At 45.6% G+C, this 27,243-nt stretch overlaps 1 protein-coding gene across 1 annotated transcript; it reads right to left on the reverse strand.

Annotated features, from left to right (window-relative positions):
• Nucleotides 1-13,818: 13,818 nt before the first annotated feature.
• On the reverse strand, nucleotides 13,819-25,975 carry MYL7 (myosin light chain 7). The gene is made up of 7 exons (XM_079955285.1): nucleotides 25,926-25,975; nucleotides 24,263-24,373; nucleotides 21,904-21,979; nucleotides 19,540-19,644; nucleotides 17,462-17,540; nucleotides 16,513-16,561; nucleotides 13,819-13,994 (listed from the first exon to the last, which is right to left on the reverse strand). Exons 1-7 carry the CDS (start codon nucleotides 25,926-25,928, stop codon nucleotides 13,893-13,895), a joined length of 525 nt encoding a protein of 174 aa, XP_079811411.1. The 5' UTR covers nucleotides 25,929-25,975; the 3' UTR covers nucleotides 13,819-13,892.
• Nucleotides 25,976-27,243: the final 1,268 nt, after the last annotated feature.

Raw genomic sequence — 27,243 nt, forward strand, 5'->3', positions numbered from 1 at the left:
ATTTATGTGTGTGAGGGGCAGAGGGCATCCAATCCCCATTCAATTTTAACTTCCAGGGATGCTAGCAATGGATCCCAGAAGAAAGACAAAACCAGTAACTTACATCACCAATATCTACAGTAAATGAAGCATCCTCAGAACTCCCAAAGAAATTATGGACAGCTATGTACCAGGGACTGACTCCAGGAAATGGGAACAATTGGAGCATATGCAACGTAGTAGTGCGGTTTGGAAAGAGAGATATCATGAGGAAAAGCTTTCCATAAAGATATTTTGGCAAAGATTGCACAAGCTGTGCTGGAAAGTGGTGTGGGGAAAAAAGCAATTTCAAACTTGGCAAGGGAACACTTTTCATTTGAGCCGGCAGTAAGTATTTTAACACATTCTTTATTGCAAGGCAGGAGATTGCATCTGAAAAAGACATTTTTTGCACATGAAGCTAATGCTGGGTTGAGTTTAAATCTATATATAATATTAAATCCATAGAAGCTACTGCCATCTGCTGCTGTGGTGCAGTTCATACACCATCAGTGCATGATTTCTATAACGATGTGTGCATACATCTTAAGCTAAACATGTAAGTGAATACAATCTCTCCAAATAGCCAGACAGGTATCCAGAATTCAATTTTGTTTGCATTTTAATGAAAAGCCATCTACTTCACACTTCTCATATCAATACACAAACCATTATGTAAAGTTTATATAATTTCAGTTGTGCCAACAGTATGCAAAAATCACAAAATTAAATTCAGGCTATAAATATAAATTCAGGGCCTTCTGTGTGAATTCGATTATTCTGAAATTTTTATTTTATTTTATTTTGTAAATAGCAGCAGCAAGGAAGCTTCAGAAGGATGGAGCATGGGAAGGTGAGCTTATCTATATCACTCCCTGCCATGGTAGTAGCAAAGCTGTCATATTCTGTTCTGTTCTGATCCAATACCAGATCTCGAGGAGCAGAGAAGACTTACCAGAAGTTGCAGGACCATGGATAGCACCAAGTGAGAAACTCGCTCCGACAAAAAGGGTGAGCATAGACTGGGCATTTTAATGCTTCTGCTCTCTGACTACCTCTCTCAAGCTCCAAAAGCCTTGTGGCTAACTAACTTCTAAAATGGCCAATCCTTTGGCCAGAAGACAGACAGACTGTTCCCTAGCTTCCCACCTGGTGTGTTCCCTGGGCCACTGAGTTCCTGCTGGAGGCATTTGGTTCTTCAGGGCAAAGTGCCACAATGCAGGCCCTGACCCTACGGTTACAGGAGATTCTCCTGGGGGCTCAAGTTCCTCAGCCTCAGGTTCTTGATTTTCTGCAGCAGACTTAAAGCCCTACGTGTCAGGATGCTGCCAGCAACTCCCAGCTGCTTTCCCAGGAGCATACAAAGACAAGGGAATATTTCTTACTGGCCGCTTTTTATTCCGTATTTACAGAGAGAGGCTCTAGAACCCAGCCTCTTGGATAATGACGTTGTCCTGAGTGAATCTCCACCCCGTCTCTCCCACTTCTTCATCCTTCATTCTCATTGTTTATCCTATGGGTGCTGCTATGTGCCCTCTGTCTTTGAACTCTTTGCTCTCTTACTTCCAAGACTCGCCGGGTTCTAGGAGGGGGGGGGTCTGAAATGCTTTCTAAAGACACAGTGTCCATCAGCTGTTGCCCCCCCTTGTGCTTCCTCTTCCTCCTCTCCCATTATTTCCCAACTTCCCCCCTCATCAGCTTCTGAGCTGTGACCTCCCTCAAACCCCTGTTGTAAATCTAAACTGTCTTCCTCTTCCTCCCCTCCCTGGAAGGGTCAAGCTGCCCTCTGCCCTGTCCCTGACACTACCCCTGGTCTGGATCCTTGGGTGGAAAGTCTGCAGTCTCTGATTTTGAGTCTTGACTGCTGCCTGGCTCTGGGTGCATGACATCTCCAAAAGTTATTTTTCAAGGCAAGCTGCCATTGCCACAAATGCATCCTTTTGCCAGGCTAAACTACCCCACAGTCACAAGTGCATGCTCATTACAACTGTGTAATTCATTGGCACGGAGTCAGAATTCTAACATCCTGGAAACAACATGTGGAAGGTTTCTTCATGCTACTTGTGGGAGCAGTGATATGTATACCTGGAAGACACACTGGATTGGGTCCAGACTATGTTAGTTGAACTTAGGTCCCACTGAAATCAGTGGGACAAATTAGTCATTACTTAAGTCCGATTAACTTCAGTGGGAGTTAAGTTTAACTTACCTACAATCCACTCCTAACAATAGGCAGAAGCCAGCTAAGTTCTACTCAAAGTAAACCCACTGAAATTAATGAAGCTACGATAAGTAGGTCATGGCCTTGATCTCCAGTGGGTTTACTCTGGGTAGAACTAGCATTCTACCCAACTCTGTGTCTCCTCAGAAGTAAGTCCTACTGACTTCACTGGGTCTCGCTTCCAAGTAAGTAAAGCTAGGATTACAGCCTAAATCTGGATCCAACCCATTATAATTTCCATATGTGTCATTCAAGCACACTTGACAAAAACTCAAAATACCAGGGGCTTTCTCCACTACTATAGCTCAGTGGCAGATGAGGTAGAAATCTATTATCAACAAGGACAGTTTTACATATATAAGGATATGGCCTGACCCCAAAATGAGTAAGACCTAGTTTTGGAGGGGCCTAGCTGAATGCTGAAGTTAAAAACAGCACCGGATAAGATGCAGAGGTCTCTGAAAATACAGAGGAAGAAGCTTGAGCTGGGTGACTGTTTCAAAGAAATGTGGTTGGAGGGTGGGTAGATAAGTGACTGTTCCAAAGTGATGTGGTGGGTAGATAAGAAGATTTTGTTCAGATAATTTTTGTGTTAATTTTGCTCTGCTAAACGTGTTGACCTCCTATGTAGTGTGTGTTTTTTTTAAAAAAAAATGTTTAGGATAATATTTTAGTTTCCTGTTAATTGTGTTTGAATGAATATAGATTGTATTCAAATGTACAGGTGAAACTAGGAAAATTAGAATATAGTGGAAAAGTTCATTTATTTCAGTAATTCAACTTAAAAGGTGAAACTAATATATGAGATAGTCTCATGACATGCAAAGCAAGATATGTCAAGCCTTTATTTGTTATAATTGTGATGATCATGGTGTACAGCTGATGAAAACCCCAAATTAACAATCTCAGAAAATTAGATTATTAAATGAAATCAGAAAACAAGGACTGCAAATAGAGCAATATTGGACCTCTGAGAGGTAGAAGCATACATATGTACTCAATACTTGGTTTGGGCCTCTTTTGCATCAATTACTGCCTCAATGTGGCATGGCATGGATGCTATCAGCCTGTGGCACTGCTGAGGTGTTACGGAAGACCAGGATGCTTCAATAGCAGCCTTCAGCTCTTCTGCATTGCTCGGTCTCATGTCTCTCATCTTTCTCTTGGCAACGCCCCATAGATTCTCTATGGGGTTCAGGTCAGGCGAGTTTTCTGGCCAATCAAGCACAGTAATCCCATGGGCATTGAACCAGGTTTTGGTACTTTTGACAGTGTGGGCAGGTGCCAAAGTCCTGCTGGAAAATGAAATCAGCATCCCCATAAAGCTCGTCTGCGAAAGGAGGCATGAAGTGCTCCAAAATCTCCTGGTAGACAGCTGCGTTGACCCTGGACTTAATGAAACACAGTGGACCAACACCAGATGATGACATGGCTCCCCAAATCAACACTTCACACTGGACTTCAAGCATCTGGCATTGTGTGCCTCCCTATTCTTCCTCCAGACTCTGGGTCCTTGGTTTCCAAATGTGTTGCAAAAGTTGCTCTCATCAGAAAAGAGGACTTGGGACCACTGAGCAACAGACCAGTTCTTTTGTTTTTCTTTAGCCCAGGCAAGATGCTTCTGATGTTGTTTCTTGTTCAGGAGCGGCTTGACAAGAGGATTATGACATTTGAAGCCCATCTCCAGGATCCGTCTGTGTGTGGTGGCTCTTGATGCACTAACTCCAGCCTCAGTCCACTCCTTGTGAAAGTCCCCAACACATTTGAATGGTCTTTTCCTGACAATCCTCTCCAGGCTGTGGTCATCCCTGCTGCTTGTGCACCTTTTTCTTCCACACTTTCCCCTTCTGCATAACTTTCCATTAATGTGCTTTGATACAACACTTTGGGAACATCCAACTTCTTCTGCAATTACCTTTTGAGGCTTTCCCTCCTTATGGAGGGTCTCAGTGATGGCTTTCTGCACAACTGTCAGGTCAGCAGCCTTCCCCATGATTGTGCTTCCTACTGAACCCATTGCAGGTGTTATGGATTGAATAGCTACTGCACCTTTTCACAATATTCTAATTTTCTGAGATTGTTAATTTGGGGGTTTTATCAGCTGTACCCCATAATCATCACAATTATAACAAATAAAGGCTTGACATATATCGCTTTCTATGTCATGAGTCAATCTCATATATTAGTTTCACCTTTTAAGTTGAATTACTGAAATAAATGAATTTTCCACGATATTCTAATTTTCCGAGTTTCACCTGTATACTTTATATTCAACTTTCTTCAGTAATGTTTTATTCTGAATTGTGTTATTTGCTGTTTTAATGTCGGTTGTAAACCGCCTTGAGATTCCCCCCCCCCCAAAAAAATATAAAGCAGTATAGAAATTAAATTAATAACAACAACAACAACAAGATCATTGGGAAGAAGGTAAAACAGGCCAGATGACACATTCCTTCCTATAAAGCATGTATCATAATGGAAAGCTCTCGCAAACGCCAACCTGTAATGCATTGCTGAACATAAGTCTGATTAATAGATCTGAGCCTCCGTATTGAACTCCCACGGGGAATTTTATCCCACACAGAACACATGCCCTGCATGTGGACAGTCCCAAATTCAATCCCCAATAGCTCCAAGTAGGGCTGGAATGGGCATTGTCTTCAGCCCTCAAGAACAACTGGCCCTAAGAGAGACCAATGGTCTGACTACTGCTTGAAGGCAGATCTTCATGATAGTTGCCTCTTTTCCTTCAGATAAAATTAATTCTTCACATTTTGAGATGTGGTTTGAATGCCTATTTGTCGCATCCTGTGGCATTTGGTTTCTGAGGGTGGTTTTGTTTTTAGTCTGTTCGAACAATGCTTGTTCACACTTTGTAGCTGTCAACCACTTTTCTCAAATCCATGACGTTTTGGGAAAGGGGAGGGGGACGGCCAAAGCCTCGCATTCTGGTCAGCGAGTGGCATGTCCTTTTAAGTTCTGCTTTTGATTTTCAAACACTCCGATTGGCTCAGGCAGGACCCCCCCAATAACTTTTAAGAGCTTTAAAAGACTTGTTGGGAGACCGGCTTCCCCCCTGCAGTTGGACACCTGAGCTGCAATGGCTTTGTTGCTCATCTTGTACCTGAACGTTGCTGCAGGCGCAGGTAAGATGTGAGGGCTGTGGGATGCGTTTTTGCTTCTTCCAGGACAAAAAGAAGTTACAGGCAAGCTTTGACTATTATTCCTTCCAGTAAAAAAAACCTGGTGGGCCCATGCCAACCAGCGAAGCGGTGAAACAGGGCCACTCACAAACAGGAACAAGGGAAACTGCCTTACCCTGGACCAAATCATTGGTCCTTCTGGTTCAATATTGTCCACAATGATTGATGGCAACTAGGTTTTAGACTCTCCCAGCCGTAATTAGAGATGCTGGGGATTTTGAACTTCAGACCTTTGATAGGCAAAGCAGATGTTGTACCACTGAGCTAAGAACTTTCACCTGCAAAAGTAGGAGGAATTCTGTGGGCCACAGGAAATCCCAGGTTTGCAGAAAAGTTATTCATTAAAGTAAAACAGGGAAAGGCAAAAGAGGAGGATGGAGGGTTCAGATGTGTGCTGCTAATACTGACATGGACAGCTAGGTCTCAAGGGGGTTATAGTCCGACACAAATGGAGGCCACCAGTTTTGGGAAGGCTGTATTAAAGGCAGACAGCTGTGATAAGCTTGATGAAAGCAAGCGGCAGTGGAGACGACTCAGACATTATTGCCACTCTTCCATCTGGAGATAACTTCACACACAGGGTCTCCTAACAGTGCTCTTAGCAAACTACAGTTCCCAGAGATTTTTTGTAGGGAAGCCATAACTGTTGGAAGTGGTATCATAGAGCTTTAAACATTATGGTGTGGTGTGAATGGGACTCCAATGATCTGACATTGCACAAGGCAGCTTCCTACAGGGCTCAAACCAGCCTCAATATCGGGTGTGTTAGTGCTCTGTCAGTTTTGGTCCTTTCTGTTTCTCATTTTTCCAATCGTGAATTCAGTTTTTCACATTGATTCAGCAATTTGAGAATCCATTTTTTTTAAAAAAATCTGATGTTTTGGCAATCAATTTCTCATTATGGAATGCATTTTATGGAATGAATTTATGTTAATTTCACTAATATATTGATTTGTATGCACACTTCCCCCTAACATACTCATTTTTATAAAACTTCCTTTGCTTGGAGAACTGCACTGCGAAGATCAGATATGTGGGAATTTCAAAGGATGGCTGTGTTTTGGTTCTCACATTGTTTCAGAAGGTGCACATTTGATAGGCTTGGCTTTAAATGCAAACTGTACTGACTTTCTCCCTCATCCCTAGGTAGAGCTAAGAGTACTCTTTCGGGTATCAAAGTTGACTCATGGGTGGGGGGTGGGGGGGATAACGATCAGGCCCATCAGCTCAGAAAGGTCCCAGCGCCCCACATTTTACAGAGAAGCCCCTGATTTAAATCATGCACAAATAATATTAGATTTCCTTCTAAATCCTCTTGGGTTGTATGCTGTGCAAGTTTACCTCTTACCCTTTTGTTTCAAAGCCTTGGCTGGAATAGATCTGGGTCCTCCTGGTGCATGCCTGCAAGGTCCCAAATTCTGGTGCCAAGATGCAGTTACTGCTGCTGAATGCAAGAAGGAGGAATATTGCTGGATCCATGAGTGGAGTTTTCCGTCGGTGAGAGCCAGAAATGCAAAACCACATCCATCTGAAGAGCTGCTCCCTTCCCTCTCTCTTCCACCACATTTACAGGTGGGTTATATAATACAACCGCATCAGTCCACCCCAAATTAAGCAAAATTAACCAGATGCATGAGAAAGGGTGGAAAGCAATATCTTAGGGGGCAGCTGCATGATAATAACAAGGGCGAGAAGGACTTCTCTAGACATTCTTCATCTATAGTTTGGAGTTAGGATCAGCCATGTGACCACACTGAAACATTTCCTTAAGAGGTCAGGAACTACCATGGGATAATTTGGGGAGAACTACCGGTAACGCAGGTGGGGACGCAGGTGGCGCAGGGGACTACCGGGGACGCAGGTGGCGCAGGGGACGCAAGTGGCGCTGTGGGTTAAAGCCTCAGCGCCTCCCTCCAGCTCCCTCAGCGCTGTGGGTTAAAGCCTCAGCGCCTAGGGCTTGCCGATCGAAAGGTCGGCGGTTCGAATCCCTGCGGCGGGGTGCGCTCCCGCTGCTCGGTCCCAGCGCCTGCCAACCTAGCAGTTCGAAAGCACCTCCGGGTGCAAGTAGATAAATAGGGACCGCTTACCAGCGGGAAGGTAAACGGCGTTTCCGTGTGCGGATCTGGCTCGCCAGAGCAGCGATGTCACGCTGGCCACGTGACCTGGAAGTGTCTCCGGACAGCGCTGGCCCCTGGCCTCTTAAGTGAGATGGGCGCACAACCCCAGAGTCTGGCAAGACTGGCCCCTACGGGCAGGGGTACCTTTACCTTTTTATGTGACCACACTGAAACATTTCCTTAAGAGGTCAGGAACTACCATGGGATAATTTGGGGCGAACTACCAGTAACTATCTCATTCTTCTTTTCCTTTTAAATATTACCTTCCAGGTCTGTAGCTAAATACTGTGTGGTGCGTAAGGGAGAGAGGGAATAATTGCCAAAGAGTTAATATATAAATGCTCGTAGCCAACTTATTATTTGCTTGTATTGGTGAACAACTTGGTAGAAAACAGTCCGCGCACACTTCCCGAGTAGAAGGTCAGATAATTTATTTTTTTTTTAAAAGCAACAAAAGCTGGACATCCAAGGAGATACTTGTGCCAGGAAGAACCACTTATAGTGAGAGCCCCATTATTACACCCACTATTTGACCAAAAAATTGCCCTGGTCCTTTCCTGAAAGCCTCATTTTTTACTTTGAAGCCATTGATATCTTTGTTTGTGACAGTGGAAGGGACTTAAGGAGGAGGACAAGGCTGGCGCCCCATTGATTAAATGCTTCGCCTGCACTAATATTGTCCAGAAAATCAAGGATCTGGCTGGAGACGATCCAGATGATGTAAGTTACCAAATGCTATGTTATTGCAACTTATTTGCTTGGCTGATACTGAAAATTGGGTCTGGGGGCAGAGAGCTACCTAATTGCCACAAGTGGCTGACACCCAGAGATTAGCCTGAAAACATATCATGCATTTCCATTGCTGAGGCTAAGCAGAGTTGGCCCTGTAAGCTACCTGCAGGGAATTATAACTGGGAACCACATGGTTCAGTGGTGAATTTTGGACATAACGGAGATGTAAAATATTGGATTACAGTCGTACCTTGGAAGTCAAACGGAATCCGTTCCGGAAGTCCGTTCCAAAACATTCCAAAACCAAATCACGGCTTCTGATTGGCTGTAGGAAGCTCCTGCAGCCAATCAGAAGCCGCAGAAGCTCCGTCGGACGTTCGGGTTCCAAAAGAACGTTTGCAAACCGGAACAATCACTTCCAGGTTTGCGGCGTTTGGGAGCCAAAACGTCTGAGTTCCAGGGCGTTTGACAACCACGGTACGACTGTATTATAAAAGATGCAGGAGGAAATTATTAATAATAGGACCCACAAAGGGGAGGAGGGAAGTCCAGGAGATTCTTTGGAATCTTGTGTTTATGTTGTATTTTGGATATGTGATTGTAAAACTTTAATCTGAAAAAACCAAATAAATGAACTTTCAAAAAATAATAGTAACTGGCAACCACATAAAAGCCCCGTAAATGAATGCTTAAACGTTTAGAGCTACCCCATGGCTAAGCAAGGGAGAAGAAGAGAGCACCCGCAGGGCTGAACAAGGAAGCTGGAGAGCTCTTTTCACACTGAGTAACCCAAGTGGACCTGGTGCAAAAACTAAGTTTCAAGCTCCTAGACTTGTTTGCTGAGCAAGGCCCTCTTGGCACCCTGGCTCTGGAAGCCTAAGGAAGCTCACGCAAAATCTCACTGGAACTCAGATTGTCCCATGAGATTTCAAGAAGGAGCGTCTCCAGCCCCATCATCCAGCCCGGACACTGAAGTCCAGCTCCGAGGGCCTTCTGGCTGTTCCTTTGCTGCAAGAAGTGAGGTTACAGGGAACCAGGCAGAAGGCCTTCTCGGTAGTGGTGCCCTCCCAATGTCAAGGAAAAAGACAAATATCTGACTTTTAGAAGACATCTGAAGGCAGCCCTGTATAGGGAAGTTTTTAATGTTTAATAGACTATTGTATTTTAATATTATGTTGGAAGCCGCCCCGAGTGGCTGGGGAAACCCAGCCAGATGGGCGGGTTATAAATTTATTATTATTATTATTATTGAAATGTATAAAATTGGAAATCATAAATAAGTAATAAAAATAAACTGCGCACAACACAGGCCGGGATTTCACAAGGGAAGTGGTGCCTGCCCTGTGGAACGCCCTCCCAGCAGATGTCAAGGCAATAAACAACTATTTAACTTTTAAAAGACAACTGAAGGCGGCTCTGTTTAGGGAAGTTTTTAATGTCTGATGCTGTATTGTTTTTAATATTCAGTTGGAATCTGCCAATATTATTATTATTATTATTATTATTATTATTATTATTATTATTCCAGTACCAGTGCATTGAGCAGGCTGTGTCCAGCAAGCAAGGCAAATGCTTAAAAGTTTTTCCCCGTGCCAGGTAACCCCACGTGGACTCAACACCAGAAAGAGCTTTTTAGCTCTCCACCTTGCTTTGGATTTGACTGGCACAATTTCAACCAGCCCACATGGAGGTGGCCTGAGGGAAGTCCTGGGGGACAAATAGAGGCCTGGGGGCTTGTATTTGCCCCCTAGGCCTGAGGTTCCTCACTCCTTGTGTGAGGCTTTGCACAAAGGCTGCATAGCACGCCATGCATTAAAAACCCACTCACCCTCAAAAAGAATCCTGGGAACTGTAGTTTGTTCAAGGGCCTGGGAATTGTAGCTCTTAAGAGTGGTAAACTACAGTTCCCATGATTCTTTGCAGGGAGGGCTTTAAATGCATGCAGCTAAGATTCCAACCAACTTTATTTGGAGCCAAAACAAAAGGTAAAGAAGAAGGAAAATGAACAAATATAGCAAAATATACAGCTCCCTGCTCACTTCAGATTAATATAGCGTGCGAGAGAAGTCGGGGCTCCTGTGCCTTTAATAGGTGTGTTGAAGAGGGAATTTCAGTAGGTGTAACATGCAAGCAGAGGCTGGTGTGAGAAGAAACGAGGGAGGAAAGCAGAGGAACGCCACACTGGCAGACACGCAAAGGCTGTATCTGTTTGAATCTTGAGCATGGAGCCACCAAGTTACTGTTCTTACTCCCCAACTCTTATTTCAGGAGAAAATCGAGGACGCAATAGCTTCTGTATGTCAGGTAGTGGGCAGGTTCCTGAGAGGGACTTGCAAAAAGCTTTTGAGGCTTTTCAAATCAAAGCTCAGAAATGATCTACAGGCTGGCCTGAAGGCTCGGGACATCTGTATTGATCTGAACGTATGCAGGGATTGCTTGAGGGCACTACCAGGTGAGAGCAGCGCTTTTATTTTTATTTTTCTATTTTCATTCATTAAAATTCATATGCTGCTTGATTTTTAAGAAAGAAAACCTCAAGGCAGCTCTGGTGACTGCCTGTCCTTATTCAAGACAAACTCTACCCTTCCCTTTTCCTCACTGGATTATTCCTTATGGACAGCCTTCTTTTCCCCTGAGATTTTTATTTTTATTTTTTGAAGGACATATCGCATTATGGGAGGGGCCAAAGGTGGGTGGTCCCCGCTGGAACAAGTAGGGCAGACCAACAGTATGCAGAGCCAGAGCCAATGATAGGTAAAGGTAAAGGTACCCCTGACCATTAGGTCCAGTTGTGACTGACTCTGGGGTTGTGGCGCTCATCTCGCTTTACTGGCCGAGGGAGCCGGCATACAGCTTCCGGGTCATGTGGCCAGCATGACTAAGCCGTTTCTGGCGAACCAGAGCAGTGCACGGAAACGCCATTTACCTTCCTGCCGGAGTGGTACCTATTTATCTACTTGCACTTTGACGTGTTTTCAAACTGCTAGGTTGGCAGGAGCAGGGACCGAGCAACGGGAGCTCACCCCGTTGTGGGGATTCGAACCACCGACCTTCTGATCAGCAAGTCCTAGGCTCTGTGGTTTAAGCCACAGCGCCACCCGTGTCCCAATGATAGACAGACCCAAATCATTCTAGTGCTGTCTCCATCCTCCTCCCTGCCAAATTCCACAAGGGCAAGAATGAGGTTGAGGAGGAGAAAGCCGAGAGCCAGGGCCACCTCCTGGACTGGCTGCGTGTAAGACAAGGCAGGTGGAGCTCAGGCTGCTGTGGGTGGGGCAGTGCCCCATTTGCTGTAACAGACTAGCCTCCGCTGCAAGGGCCAAAGCCCCGTGCTGAAGTACATAAGAATTTCAGAAGTGCCCCACTGGATCTTAAGCGAGGAAACAGACTCACACAAGACCGGTAGATTATTAAGACAACCTTCTCAAACTAGGTGCCCCCTAGATGCTGCTGGGTCACAACTCACGGCCAACGATCCTAGATTGTGGGAGTTGATAGCCAAAACATCTGGTGAGCACCAGGCTAGAGAAGGCTGCTTTGATAAATCTTTGGTGGCTCGAAGGCATTCCAGCAAAAGAAACGGGGGCGGGGGGAAAGAGAGAGAGAGTGTTGATAATGCAAGGTGGAAGATGCTCTCTAACCGAGAAATCTTCAAAACATAAAAAGAACCCAGCTGAATCAGACCAAAGGTGTATTGAGTCCAGCATACGTTTTGCACCCTGGCCTATAAGATACCTAGGAAACTCCCAAAAGCAGGAGATGAGCTCAATAGCCCTCTCCAGCTTTGGATATGTAGCTATCATGCATGACTAGTAACTACAGAAGAGGCTCACCTTTATATGCCTTTATATCTTTAGATGCCAGGTGAAAACGTTTCTCTTCAACCAAAAATTGATTAACATTCTATGGCTTTGCTTTTGTTTCATTGTGTATTCTGTTGTGAACCGCCCTGGAATCTTCAAATGAAGGGCAGTATACAAATTTGATTAATAATAATACATGTAGCTGTATATTCCCCCATGAATTAGTCTAATCCTCTTTCAAATTGGCACTGGAAATTTGCTTCATCTCTCAGTTGTGGTTTCCATGCTTTAACCACATGCTTTGTTTTCTACACAGGAAGAAAAGATTGAAGGCAGCTGGTGAATTGGCTGACTTTGCAAATATTCACTTTGCTGCTGCTGCTGCTGCTGCTGCTGCTTCAACTTCTTCACAGATGTGGGACCCTCTTTTCTAATTTGCAAAGAGAAGCAGAAATTCCCACCTTACTTAGTGAGCAATGTCGGAACTAAGGGCTTATCCACAGTTACCTTTCCTCTGCGCTTTCCAGGCATGGTCTGCATTTTAAAGCTCCAAGTCCAAGTACCCTTTTGTTGTTCTGGAGCTTTCTCTGCAAAAACTCATTCTTAAAAGCTGAATAGGAGCAAATGGCAATTTGCTGAAAACCTGAGTTGCTTGTTGCATTTCAGCTTTAAAGAGCACTCAGAGCTTCGAAGCACAGACCTGTTCTTGCAAAACACAGGGCAAAAGTTAAGTGTGGATAAGCCCTGAGGAAGGTACCCTGAATTTCTGCTTTGCCCAGGGGTTTGAATCTTGCTGAGCATCATCGCACAAGGAAGAGACGAAATACTACTGCTTTGCCTAATGCAATTATAAAGCCGACTTTTGTATATTTTAGCAATATACTGGAATATACTAGTTTAAGCCGATTCCACTTGCTTTGACTTTCACAATGAATAAAGTGCTTTGATGAGCCCAGCCCATCTCACGTATTTATCATGGCTGTATTCTGCGCACTATGAGAAAGTGGTATCAACCGAGAAGGGTCCCACTCCCTGAAGAATCATCAGGCCCACAAACTTCCAGTGCCCTGATGGTGTCAGCTGGAACCAAGAACCCAGGGCTCTGGAGGCACAGGGATATCTGAGGAGGAGCAGCCAGGCATAGAGGTTGACATCTTTCATTAAGCAGGGATGGGAACCAATCGCCTTCCAAATGCTGCTAGACTACAATTCCCATCAACCTGGACCATTGGACATCCTGCCTGGGGCTGATGGGAGCTGGAGTCCAGCCACATTTGGAAAGCCACAGGTTCCCCATCCTGTGGCTTTATTTTCCAGGCCGAATGCTTTGCCACTCAAGCTAGCCACTTGGCTCTTTTCGCCTGGAAGTGCTATATAGGAACCAGGGACATGAACAGAGTAGCACACATAGATTCATAGAGATGGGAGGGGTCACGGGGGTCAGTCCACTGCTGCAATGCAAGAATCTTCCCCCCCCCAACATGTAGCTCAAACCAAGATTATGAGTCTCATGCTTTACCGACTGAGCTATACATGATCCCAGCCTCTGGTATTCAGAGCCTCACTGTAGCTTACCTGGGCAGTGCTAGACCTAGTACACAGCCCTGAAACTCACTACCACCCTCTCCGCCCCACAAATGGTATCCCCATGGTATTGAGAGGGTGGTCCAGCCCCACAACACCAGCTGCTACCGATTCAGACAGAACTCACAGTCACAGCTTCCTTCACTTCTCATCGGCCGTTTATTCAAATATAGCAGTAGTTGCCGCCGCAAACTTTCAATTTCCCCACAGATCTTCACTCTTCCTTCTCATCACCATGCGTGATGATGTAGCACAAGGATTTGTAGTCAATGTTTCCGGCCACGTCGATGGGAGCGACCGCAAACATTTGCTCTACCTAGGGAAGGAGGAACACAAAGTGGGGGTAAGAAGGCAGCGTTCGGCTGGCCTAATCAACCAGTCCCTGCCCGGCCTTGCGAGCCTTGGGACTCCGTCGTCATAGTTTTCCCCACCTCCTTGAGTCATGAGATTGGAAGGGGGAACCGTTCTTGAAGTTAAATAAATGTATATTGCTTTCAAGATGGTTGTGGCTAAGAGCTTGCTAATACAGTTTCTTTATAAAAATACCGTATTTTTCGCTCCATAGGGCGCACCTGACCATAGGGCGCACCTAGTTTTTAGAGGAGAAAAATACGGGGAAAAATATTCTGAATAAAATGTTGCACTAAACTATTTAAAGCACCAAAGCGGGCGGCTCCTGTCCGCTTTTCTGCTTTAAATCGAGCCTCAGAGGAGGGTAAGAAGGGGAACCATGGCTTATCTAAGTCCAGTTAATAATGGTGAGCCAGACTTATGGCCATCGAGATTAGCCTGGCCTTCTCAGTGGAAATCTGGGGAGGCTGAGGTGGACTTTCCAGTGGTCAAAGCGTGGTTGTGTCTTCCTGCCCGGCATCTATTTCCTGCCCTCTTTCCCCCCCTGCACCCCCGCACCCTGCTTCGAGGGAAGGAAGCGGAGCCATGTATCCTCTGCTCGCAACTGCAGTGGATTCCCTCCACTTTGAAGCAGGAAAGTGGGAGAGGAGCTGCTTACACGGGTGTAAGCTGCTCCCCTCCCACTTTGCTGCTTCAAAGGGAGCCCAGTAGGAGGGAATCCGCTGCAGCCGCAAGCAGTGGAGGATCCATGGTCCCCTTCCTTCCCTCCTCCGTAGTTGCTTTGAAGCAGGAAAGTGGGAGAGGAGCTGCTTACACGAGTGTAAGCTGCTCCCCTCCCACATTGCCACTTCAAAGGGAGCCCGGGAGGAGGGAATCTGCTGCAGCTTCCCCCACCTCCCACAGAAGTCGCACGCTCTTTAAAGGGGCTGCGCGGCTTCTCCTGGCTTTTCTCCCACCTCGTAGAAAAGCCCGCAGGAGCCGCACAGCCTTTAAAGAGGGCACCGCTTTTGGGGGCTTTTCCCCGAGGAGGGAGAAGAGACTGATGCGGCCAGTCAGTCCCTTCTCCATCCTGGGGAAAAGCCCGCAAGAGCGCACGAAGCTTGTGTGTGGCTCTTGGGGGCTTTCCCCGCCTGCCTCCCCCCTGCATTCGCTCCATAGGACGCACACACATTTTCCCTTGCTATTTAGGAGGGGGAAAGTGCGTCCTATGGTGCGAAAAATACGGTACTAGAAATTCTACCTCCACCGTCAGAGGTAGTAGGCCTCTGAAAAGCTGTTGCTAAGAATTGTAGGTCGGCAGAGTGCTGTTTGTGCATGTCCTTTAGGCATCTGGTTGGCCAGTGAGAACAGGACGCCGAACGAGATGGACCTCTGAGCCAGCAGACTTTTCTTACGTTAAATGGGAACAATATTTTTCATCGTTTGCTCATTGCTCGAGCAGAAAGCGATGTCTGAAAGCAGCAGAAGGGGTTCTGATAAAGGCCCTCAATCCAGCTATACGAATACCTTGATCTGCAATATTGTTGACGTTATGAAAGCCGAGATAAAAAGGCTCAGCTAAGGAAAGAGAGGGATTGATGGGATACATGGAAACTAGTGGCTAGGAATGACTGTCAAAACACAAGAAGAGCCTGCGGAATCAGGACAACGGTCTCATGGGTCCTCAGAACCCCAGGTGGTCACCATGGCTGTCAACTTTCAGATTTGAAAATAAGGGATCAGCAGCCTCACCTGTCCCAGGGGCAGTCTACGGGATATCTAACAATCCGGGATAGCAGCGGGAAGCAGCGGGAAATGGCGCTGGAATAAGAGAATTTCCCGCAAAAAAAGGGAAGGTTATGGTGGCCACCTGTCTCCAAGGACAGAGGCAGACCTTGGGGTCTCTAATTCTACATCATAGTTGTGGCGCCCCTGATGCTCTACACCCAGGGCAGCCTAACTGGTCACGTTCTCCTCAATCTGCCTCTACCAGGGACCCTCTGGTAGGGCCTTTGATCAGAAGAATCTTGATTTGCATCAGCCACTAGCTGTAGCAATAAAATAAACGGTACTGAAGATACAGGTAAAATTTTAACTATACAAAATACATTTTGGCAGTTTACAGCAATAATCAAATAATTGATCTTACTCAGAAACCAGAGCGCACAGAAATGCTGTTTACCTTCCTGCCACAGCAGTACCTATTTATCTACTTGCACTGGCGTGCTTTTGAACTGCTAGGTTGGCAGGAGCTGGGACAGAGCAACAGGAGCTCACCTCGTCGTGGGGATTTGAACTGCCGACCTTCTGATCGGCAAGCCCAAGAGGCTGTCGTTTAGACCACAGCTCCACCCGCATCCCTATGCCATATTAATACACCAATTTAAAGCTGTCTCCTAGGTTTGATGCTTGTGAAAGATTCCTGCTAAGGGGAAATTGGGATTTAAAGAGGGAGGGCGGGAAGCACGCTTTAACTAGTGCTAGACCAGAAAGAGTTTCCTCACCTCCTCAGCAGAGAACTTGTCCGCCTGAGTCATCAGGAGTTGCTTAAACCTGGAAAACAAATTGGAAATAAAAAGTCGGTGCTGTTCCAACACACCACCCAGAACTCTAATAGGAACCTAGAAAGTTGCCTTATACTGTACCAGACCATTGTACCAGACCAGTATTGCCTGCACTGACTGGCAGCAGCTCTCCGGGTCTCCCTCCGCCCTAGGGATACCTGGGAAATTTTGCTTGCTCTACCCATGAGCCATGGCCCTTCCCTGAAGTCTTCTCTGCTGAGGCTTGTATGGAGAAATCCTAGGAGGTTTCCTTATAATGAGTCAGGCCATTGGACTATCAAGCTCAGTAGTGCCTACACTGACTGGCAGCAGCTCTCCAGGAGTTCAGACCAGGGTTCCTCCCAGTTTGACCTGAAGATGCCAGGAATTGGGACCAGGGACCTTCCGCCTGCAAAGCTGATGTTCTTCCAGTGAGCCATGGCTTTCTCACCCCAACCATTGATTAAGCCAATCAGACCCAGGGCTGTCTTTACCCGGGGGTGCAAGCTGCCTGTGCTCTTAACCGCCCCCGCCCCCCAAGCCGGGTGATTGCGGTCGATGGGTCATTTCCATTCTCTTTTGCGGAACAGCTGCAGAATCAACGTATCCAGCGGCGCCCCCTAGTGGTGTCTTTCATTTTCGCATGATCGCAAAAAGACAGGAGTTATCGCTGCTGCTTTTTATTTTTTCAGTGTTTCCGCTGTTCCCCTCCTTAAAAGCTCAACAACTTTGAGCTGCCCCCTAAAAAAAGCTCTATAACTTTGACCTGCCCCCCCCCAATAATTTGGGGGCGCTGGATGGATTTTTGCACCCCGGCGCCGCATATGCTAAAGATAGCCCTGATCAGACTTAATCCAATCAGAGCCCAATGGGCTTTACCCAGGATCTGAACTGTAGTTAATGTTCTTACTCATCTTTGTTCACATAGCCAGTTCCGTTGGGGTCAAATAACTTGAAGGCAGCAAGGATGGATTCCTCAGGATCAGTGCCTGTGGAAGAGAAGGATTGCTCAACATACAGCAAAAATCTTCAAAACGAGAGCAAGACCCCCTTTTGGTTGGGCAGGGAGTCTGGAAGATTTGACGTTCTAGGGAGGAAATGGAAAGTTAACAAAAACCAAACCAAACAATGGCGCGCGAGAGAGAGAGAGAGAGAGAGAGAGAGAGAGAGAGAGAGAGAGAGAGAGAGAGATCTCAAGGACAGAAAAGTATAATAATTGGCTCCTACACCTTAAGTCAGTGATGGCCAAACTTGGCCCTTCAGCTGTTTTGGGACTACAACTCCCATCATCCCTAGCTAATAGGACCAGTGGTCAGGGATGATGGGAATTGTAGTCCCAAAAAAACGGAGGTCCACGTTTAGCCATCACTGCTTTAAGGGAACCGACTAATGGAATGGATTCACTTTTGCCTTTCCTCCAGAACTTTTTGCCAGTCCCAAAGACCCATGCTGGGGCTTCTGTGACTCATCCAATTGACCACTTAAATATATTTGTGAACATCAGGAAGTAACAGCAATATTCATCCTGCAGTATGGAGATGCTTATGTCATGATTTTCCATTGAGGTTGTATGCAACATAGCCCTAAGTTAAGGTCACTTAGTGGTGTGACAGGCAAAATGTTTTTGCACAAGAGAAAGCATAAGTAGGTTGCTGGTAACTTTCTTGCACAATCCATCGCACAGGTTTCTGTCAGCACAACTGTTGCACAACATTAAACTCACCTGTCTGTTTGGCACAGTGCCTTGATGCTACCGGACAGAGAATGTTGGATACACAGGCTTTGCTTGAATGGACAATTCCTATCCAAAGCCAGTGTGGTGTACAGTGGTACCTCGGGTTAAGAACTTAATTCGTTCTGGAGGTCCGTTCTTAACCTGAAACTGTTCTTAACCTGAAGACAACTTTAGCTAATGGGGCCTCCCGCCACTGCAGCGCCGCCACTGTGTGATTTCTGTTCTCATCCTGAAGCAAAGTTCTTAACCCGAGGTACTATTTCTGGGTTAGCGGAGTCTGTAACCTGAAGCGTCTGTAACCTGAGGTACCACTGTAATGGTTAGAGTGTCAGACTAGGACTTGAGAGACCAAGTTTCAAATCTCCACTCAGCCTTGAAGCTCACTGGGCGATCTTGGGTCTGTCACTGCCTCTCAGCCATATCTACCTCATAAAGTGGTTGTGGGGATTAATGAGGAGGGCGACAACCATGGATGCCAACCTGAGCTCCTTGGAGAAAAAGGTGGGATGTAAATGCAATAAACAAACAAACACCCTTTTTTAAGCACCCCTTTTGTATGACATGCATATTGTGCATTCACCCTGATTTGTTTTGCACAGGGTTTGTGGGGAGGCCAGAGGTCACCCACAATTTATCAAGTGTTCATTCTAATTTGTTTGTGGGGTGGCTAGATGATGTTGCATTGAAAAATCATTACCTGACCCTTCCAAGTGCATTTTCCTGCCAATTACCTTGCCGCAAACCAATTTTGAGGGGGCGAAGTAGGTTTGTTGTACAAGAAGAAGAAGAAGAGTTTGGATTTGATATCCCGCTTTATCACTACCCGAAGGAGTCTCAAAGCGGCTAACAATCTCCTTTCCCTTCCTCCCCCACAACAAACACTCTGTGAGGCGAGTGAGGCTGAGAGACTTCACAGAAGTGTGACTAGCCCAAGGTCACCCAGCAGCTGCATGTGGAGGAGCGGAGACGCGAACCCGGTTCCCCAGATTACGAGACTACCGCTCTTAACCACTACACCACACTGGCTCTCAAATTAGCTTCAGTTGTGCAATCTCCATTTGCTGGCATGTGATTGAATCCTTCCTGAAAATAGTGGCAGTCTGGAAATGCCCCTAGTGGTAAATAAGTTTTTTTGTGTGCTTTTTGGCCTTTTATTGCAGAATGTTCAGGGGCATTGAGAGCTGGATTGAGGGTTAATGAGCAAGACTGAGAGTTAGTGAGCAAAGTCCTTGGCTATGGCAGCACCAACTCACCATTCAGTTTCTCCCCAAAGAGTGTTAAGAAGACCGTGAAGTTAATTGGGCCTTTTCCTTCCTTTAGCATCTCATCCAGCTCTTCCTCCTTCACATTTATTTTCCCTGTAGAGAAAAAAAACAGACCCTAGTAGTGAACTCCACGGACCTTTCCAGACATCCTGTTTATTGTTCATTCATGACTATTTGTGATCATGGTGTTCTTGGGGCAGTTATCCGCAATCCTTCTTCCAATACAGAAGGTGAACGTTGCACCAGGTTGGACAATACAGGTCTAATTTCTGTGATAAGCAAAACACCCCCTAACATGGAACTTCTGGGGAATGTTTGTCCATCCTCAATCTTCAGAGACCTATATCAATTGCAAACCTTTATTGGCATATAAAATGAATTCTGAAAGGTTCGGTACACAGCAAAATCTGCATCAAACAATATATTAATAAAAATAATTTTATTATTTATACCCTGTCCATCTGGCTGGGTTTGCCCAGCCACTAACAATTAAAATACTGTTTTCTAACATTCATGAATCCTCATTGCACGTTGCAGAGACCTGGCTAATATCTTCCCCTTATCCCCACCCTGAGTTAACATAAGCTAACATAACATACCTAACATTCGCCTGTATGCCACTCCCTGCTAACAGCCAACTGATTAATGTACTGTACTTAGATCGAATTGCCTGATACAAAATTGTCAGTGCAAAAGAACATGTGTGGCTGATTCTATATGACTCTGTCCACAGGGGCTTAGTAAGGTAAAGGGACCCCTGACCATTAGGTCCAGTCGTGGCCGACTCTGGGGTTGCAGCGCTCATCTCGCTTTATTGGCCGAGGGAGCTGGCATACAGCTTCCGGGTCATGTGGCCAGCATGACTAAGCTGCTTCTGGCGAACCAGAGCAGCACACGGAAACGCCGTTTACCTTCCCACCGAAGTGGTACCTATTTATCTACTTGCACTTTGAGGTGCTTTCGAACTGCTAGGTTGGCAGGAGCTGGGACCGAGCAACGGGAGCTCACCCCATCGCAGGGATTCGAACCGCCGACCTTCTGATAGGCAAGTCCTAGGCTCTGTGGTAGAGACATATAATTTTTGCCATTTCCCTCTTGAATCCTCACCCTCCCACACCTGTGCACAGAAAATTTGGTGAGCCATATCAGCCCTGGTCTACATTCAACAGACTTCCCAGGGTTTCTGGCTTTGGCGATAATGTCATTTGAATACATGTCTCCCCTTAAAACAACTTCGCCACTGGCATTTTTAGCTCGTCTCCTCCTTCTTCTGTGCTAGAAGAGAAAAAAAGAGCTCTCCAAAGCTAGGAAGGATGCACATACCGCCCCCCCCCCCCGTGTACTAGGAATAAAGCTGAGATCTGCAGACCCCTTTCTGAAAGTGACAAGCTGTTTATCAAAAATAACACCATCCAGAGATGAAGGACCATGAAGTGCTCATGGCTCCAGAAATAACATGCACCAAGTCCTCAGAGGCTCTGAAGATAAGCAGGTGGGCATTAGAAAGGTCACTGTGAATTTTTAGACATAGGAAACTGCCTTATATTGAGTCAGAATATTGGTCTATCTCACTCAGTATTGCTGCACTGACTGGCAGGAGCCCTCCAGAGTTCCAGGCAACAGTCTCTCCCATCTGGGGATTGAACCTGGGATCTTCTGCATGTGAAGCAGATTCTCTACCATTGAGCTACAGCTCTTTCCCGTGCCCTGCAGATGTTTTGGACTACAACTCCCATCAGCCCCGTAGCTTTGCATGCCGAAAATGCCAGGATCAATCTCTGGCATCTCCCATTTTGTATGTTCCTTTGTCAGTTTTAGGGGCGTGGGTGGCACTGTGGTCTAAACCACAGAGCCTAGGGCTTGCCGATCAGAAGGTCGACGGTTCGAATCCATGCCATGGGGTGAGCTCCTGTTGCTCAGTCCCTGCTCCTGCCCACCTAGCAGTTCGAAAGCATGTCAAGTGCAAGTAGATAAATAGGTACCACTCTGGCGGGAAGGTAAACAGCATTTCAGTGCACTATTCTGGTTCGCCAGAAGTGGCTTAGTCATGCTGGCCACATGACCCGGAAGCTGTCTGCGGACAAATGCCAGCTCCCTCGGCCTACAGAGCGAGATGAGCGCCGCAACCCCAGAGTCGTCCTCAACTGGACCTAATGGTCAGGGGTACCTTTACCCTTTGTCAGTTTTAAAGATGAAGATTACAATATTCTCTCTCTGGCAGAGACTCTGAATCCAGGCCTGGCTATTTGGCACTGTTTTTCCTTGTACCAGTTAGTTGCTTAATATTTTTCTTTTTAAAAAATCATCTGAACTTTTGAAGAGTGCAATTTCATGGTGACCGGAGGCACTCACCCAGCTGACCATATGTCTCTTTCAAGTCTGATTTGCTGATAATGCCATCACGATTCTGGTCAATGCAGCTGAATGCCTTGGGGAAAGATAAGGAAAGTTAAATCTACTCTCTCTATTTCTCAAGTTTAATTCCTTTCTGCCACTATAATAAGAACATACATACTCACACAAATATTTTCCAATCCCCCGCCTGCATCTACTCCTCATTGTTATCACTCCAGTGAAGGGCAAAAGTGATTATAGCGCTTCATTAGTTGAGCAGCCCTTGCTTGTTTCACAAGTCATGCAAACCAGTAGAGTTGGGGGTTGCATGTTATAAGCCTGTAATTCAAATGTAAAATCTACCTTGGCTGGGCTTCCCCATGCCCACATCACTTTCCTGTTTACCCTCCAAGAGTTATTTCTCATTTGGTTTGTATCGAATTGACTTCTACTCAGCACAGACCCATTTAAATTAATGGCTCTTGTCAGTTTGCATTTCTTAGTACAGAAAGTATTGACCCGATGTGTAGAGATCTCTCCTATTCTAATTAATTCAAGAGGGTTCTGGAAGCTTCTCTGTGTGAAAGAAACAAGCAGAAGGTTCATGGTGTTTGGGTTATTCCTTCAGAGAAGCTGAGTACAGCTGACTTAAAGGTGTTCACGTTTTTACTCTGCTAACTATAAGTTGGACTTCTGCTCTGGATCAATATGAGTAGAATACATGACAGCTCTAACTTATTCAAACCTCCTGATTTCAGTGAGTCTGCTCTGAATATGACTAGCATTGGATAAAACCCTTGATTTAAAGCATGTAATAATTTTGTTTTTAAAATAAATCTCTATATAATCTCTAGCATATAAAAGTAAACAAAAACAGGAATTCATACAAACAAAAACAGGATCCAACCTTAAGGGAAAGTCTGAAACATCTGAAGAAACTGGTGGCTGCTGTTTTATGTACAGCAGACAGAATGTTTTCAGTAAAAGGTAAAAAGATAAAAAGATAAAGGACCTCTGGACAGTTAAGTCCAGTCCAAGGCGACAATGGGGTTGCGGCGCTCATCTCGCTTTCAGGCCGAGGGAGCCGGCGTTTGTCCACAGACAGCTTTCTGGGACATGTGGCCAGCATGACTTAACCACTTCTGGTGCAACGGGACACCATGATGGAAACACATGATGGAGAGCACATGGAAATGCTGTTTACCTTCCCTCCACAGCGGTACCTATTTATCTACTTGCACTGGTGTGATTTCAAACTGCTATATTGGCAGGATCCGGGACAGAGCAACGGGAGCTCACTCTGTCACAGGGATTCAAACCGCCAACCTTCTGATCGGCAAGCCCAAGAGGCTCAGTGGTTTAGACCACAGCGCCACCCATGTCCCTGGTAGTCCACAATACAGCAGCAGGAGCAGAAAATTCCCATTTTCAGTTCACTGCACTGTGATATTCTGTAGAGTGTTGTGATATGAGAAGAGTTTCCCCAAATTCACATGACCTTACAGGTCTATACAGGGACAGTTGGAGGGTGACTGTCTGTGGTAGGGATGGGTAGACCTGTCCGTTTCGGTTTCTCTCAATTTCTCATTTTTTTTTCTATCTTAATTTCAGTTCTCTACATTTCCACACCAGTATGCAATATTTTCTTTCTTTCTTTCTTTCTTATAAAAAAGAGCCCTCCTGAAAAACCATCAGCATTTTATTGCACATTTCTCCTAATTTACACTTTTTAAAATGCAACTTTGCCCAATATGCACATTTTTGCAAAGCAATTACTCATAGCACAACACATTTCTGTATGTCATTTTCACCAATAAATGCATTCTCATGTGCACCTCACCCCAGTATATGCATCTTGGTTCCCATTAACTGGCTGGAGATCAGCACTGCAAAATCCAGAGCAGTGTGAATTTTGAAGGATAGCTGCCCTTCAGTTTGCATATCTTTCCAGGAAGTGTGAAAGAATTAAGTTCACCTTTAAATGCAAAGTGAACTGCATTCTCTCCCATCCCTAGTCTGCAGGTCTCATGCTGAATTTCCTCTTGCATTTCAGAACCCTGATCATGCGCAGAGGTGACATAAAGAGACATATGAACTCCATCTCTTTGCCATGATGGCTCAATGGCAGAGCTTTGCAAGAAGAACAACAGCCCAGATTCAGTCCCTGACTTATCCAGGTTGGCAGCTGGGGCAGACTCCCATCTGAAACCTCAGAGAGTCACCACCAGGTAGCATAGACTTATTCCCACTGCCAGATAAAATAGACCTGACTCACAGAGTCCACCTTTGTCAATTTTACTCCATTGGATACAGGCTGAGTTCAGGCTTGGAACTCATTTCCTTGGCTCAACTGGAAAACAACCCCTGAGCACCTCACCTCCTTGAACTCTTGGATCTGCGACTGCTCAAACATGGAGAAGACATTGGAGGAGCTCCTCTGGGCATGCTTTGCGGCAGCTTTGCTCCGAGTCCCGGCTTTTCTGCTGGCCTGAACAACAAAAAGAAGAAGAAAAGTAACAGGTTACAACAGCACCAGTCAGTACACCTGACACATTGGGAAGATGTAAACCACAGCTCTCATTATGCTTAGCCCAACTAGCAGACTGGAGAGACAAGATCCAGCACACTCATTTCATTAGTGCTAAGATTTACACTTGTACAACTTCCCCCACCTTCTCCCCCCTCTCTCTCTTCCCAAAACTGCTCCAGAGGATTGAGGGATCCCACAGAACAGATTTAGGGGGTGGGGAAGGGAAGGGAGGAAAGTTCCATTGCACAAGCATAAATCCTTGTGAAAACAGAACTGTTTTCTTAATGTGACATTGGCTACAACTCTAGATAGTGTGTCGGCTGCAGTGTGCAGGTGTGTCGTGCGAACGCTCCTCCCAGGGCTGGAATAGAGGTTATTTAATCTCCGGTTTGCTGGTAAAACTGAATTACTGCATCGCGAAATGATGCACGTCTAAAAAGTGTGTCGCCAACATGGAAAGGTTGGAAAGCTCTGTTTGGAAATTTTTGTCCTAGGGGATTAGTTGTGGGCTCAGATTATTGAATCATCAAACTGTAGAGTTGGAGGAGGTCCCGAGAGTTATCTAGTTCAACCCCCTGAAATGCAGGAATCTCAATCTCAATTAATTTTTAATTCACCTGCTGAGCATTGGATAGATTTGCTCTGCCATATCCTATCCTGCCCTGGCTTCCAAAGCTGACAAAAAGCACATACACAAACTTGAATATGTTCACTGGACGGTTTAATCCCACACTGGATAAGGTTGTCGTGTTATGGAACTGCTGCGATTCAAAAACACATTTACATCACAATCAGATGCACAACCTAACTGGATCAGGGAGGCTTACTTTCTAGTAACAGTGTTTAGGACTGCAATCTTGGCAGCCACTAACAATCGGTGTGTTATAGGGAATGGGGATGAAGGAGAGCAGTCCACTGGCATGTGTGTATTTAGGAATGAACAGCGGACAAGTATTTAGAATGAGGAAACCTGTTCTAAACATCTCCAGAGGTTGTTGGACTACAGATCCCATCATGCCTGACAAAATTGTGCCACAGATTCCCCACCCCTGGGGAAGAGCCATCTAACCCACAAACCCATTCAGAGAACTGGGAGAGGGAACTGAAAGCTGAAGAAATTTGTGGCATATTTGTGTACACACTAACTTAATTTTAAAAAGCAAGCATCCTGGATTATTTCCCTGACAGGCAAAACAGGACACAAACAGGACTGGGTGCTACCAGGGACAGGTACCATCTCCTGTTTCTTCATAGTTGCATCCTTCCAAACGTGAGCGAATATTCGCCACCATCCCTTGGGTATTAGATCTTCCCAGTCATTGCACAGACAACACCCTTTCTCCATCTCTCACTTGCCTGCATACAAGCTGAACCATTGCTCTCTCCCTTTGCTTAGTTTCTCCTTCTTCCTCGGTGGGACAGGGTAACAGTTCAACCTTAATGTGTGTTCATCCAAAAGCTCAGTGCTATGAAGAATATATGCAAAAGCAGAGAGACAGAGCGTACTCACCATTCTGGATGTCCTTCTGAAGAACAGAGAAGTTCTGGATGGTGTCAAGCATCAGCTCAGGCTATATCCCACAGCTTATCACTTGGTGAGCTAAATCAGGAGCCGGGTGGCAGGAGGAGAGAGCCAAACTTGGCAGTCCCCAGTGCTGAGAATTGATAAGGTTTGGAAGTCATAACGCATTGTAGGCTTTGCTGATGGAGAGAGAAGGCATTCCTAAGCTGAGTGTTCCACTCTGACTGGAGTCTCCCATCTACCTTCTCTATGCAGTAGTGCCAGGATTATCATTATTTAGGCCTGTATTTAAACGGGACTATATATGTGACCTTTAGGTCCTTGCTTTCTTTCTGTCTCCTTTCTTGCTAGGTATGAGGGAACTTGTGAATTTCAGTTTCTCATTTTTCCAATCCTAAATTCAGTTCTCTATACAGTGGTACCTCGGGTTACATAAGCTTCAGGTTACAGACTCTGCTAACCCAGAAATAGTACCTCGGGTTAAGAACTTTGCTTCAAGATGAGAACAGAAATTGTGCTCCGGCGGCGCAGCGCCGGCAGCAGGAGGCCCCATTAGCTAAAGTGGTGCTTCAGGTTAAGAACAGTTTCAGGTTAAGAACGGACCTCCAGAATGAATTAAGTACGTAACCAGAGGTACCACTGTACTTATTTCTGCTTTAGTTTGCAAGTAAAAGGCAGCAGGGGGTGGAACCCCCATGGAAATTCACCAGCTTTTTACTTCACATTTCTAATATATGCATTTTGTGTATACAATTTTGCCTAACAGACACGTTTTTGCAAAGCAATTTCCCCTAATATAATGCATTTTCGTATGTTACTTTGTAAGATGCCTTATAATTGGAGGGGGCATTTAAAATTGTCCCCTGAAAGAGGAATTTCTATGCCCCATAAATTTGATGGACTGTCTAGTCCCAAATTGGATTTAAAGATGCACATAGGAACATAAGCAACATAGGAACCTAGTCAGAACCCTGGCCGATCCAAACCTTCAGACAGGGGCCATTTCTGCCTTACCTGGAGATCCCAGGGAGCAAACCTAAGACCTTATGCATGCAAAGTTTTACCAGGAACCTCTTCCTTTTCTAGGATTATGGCTGCATGCACGCCATATATTTAAAGCAGAAACACCCCAAATGGAACTATAGTTTGATAAGGGTGTGATGGGTAAACTACAGGCCCCAGGATTCTTTGAGATTGGTGCATGGTATGTGCTCAGCCAATGTTACCTGCTTCTGGATCCTTTTGACTGTTGGTTGTTGCCTGTGGAATTGGCTCACGACCTGGCCTGGCCTATGCTACACACCTG

The sequence above is a fragment of the Podarcis cretensis genome, assembly GCF_951804945.1.
Source record: "Podarcis cretensis genome assembly, chromosome: 15".
NCBI classification, from domain to species: Eukaryota; Metazoa; Chordata; class Lepidosauria; order Squamata; family Lacertidae; genus Podarcis; species Podarcis cretensis.

What these genes read in the sequence shown, in the direction of transcription:
- MYL7 (XM_079955285.1), bottom strand. An exon ending in AGATCCAAGAGTTCAAGGAG is followed by an intron (nt 21,980 to 24,262) that starts GTGAGGTGCTCA and finishes TCTTTCCCCAAG; the next exon opens with GCATTCAGCTGCATTGACCA. An exon ending in AGAGACATATGGTCAGCTGG is followed by an intron (nt 19,645 to 21,903) that starts GTGAGTGCCTCC and finishes TTTTCTCTACAG; the next exon opens with GGAAAATAAATGTGAAGGAG.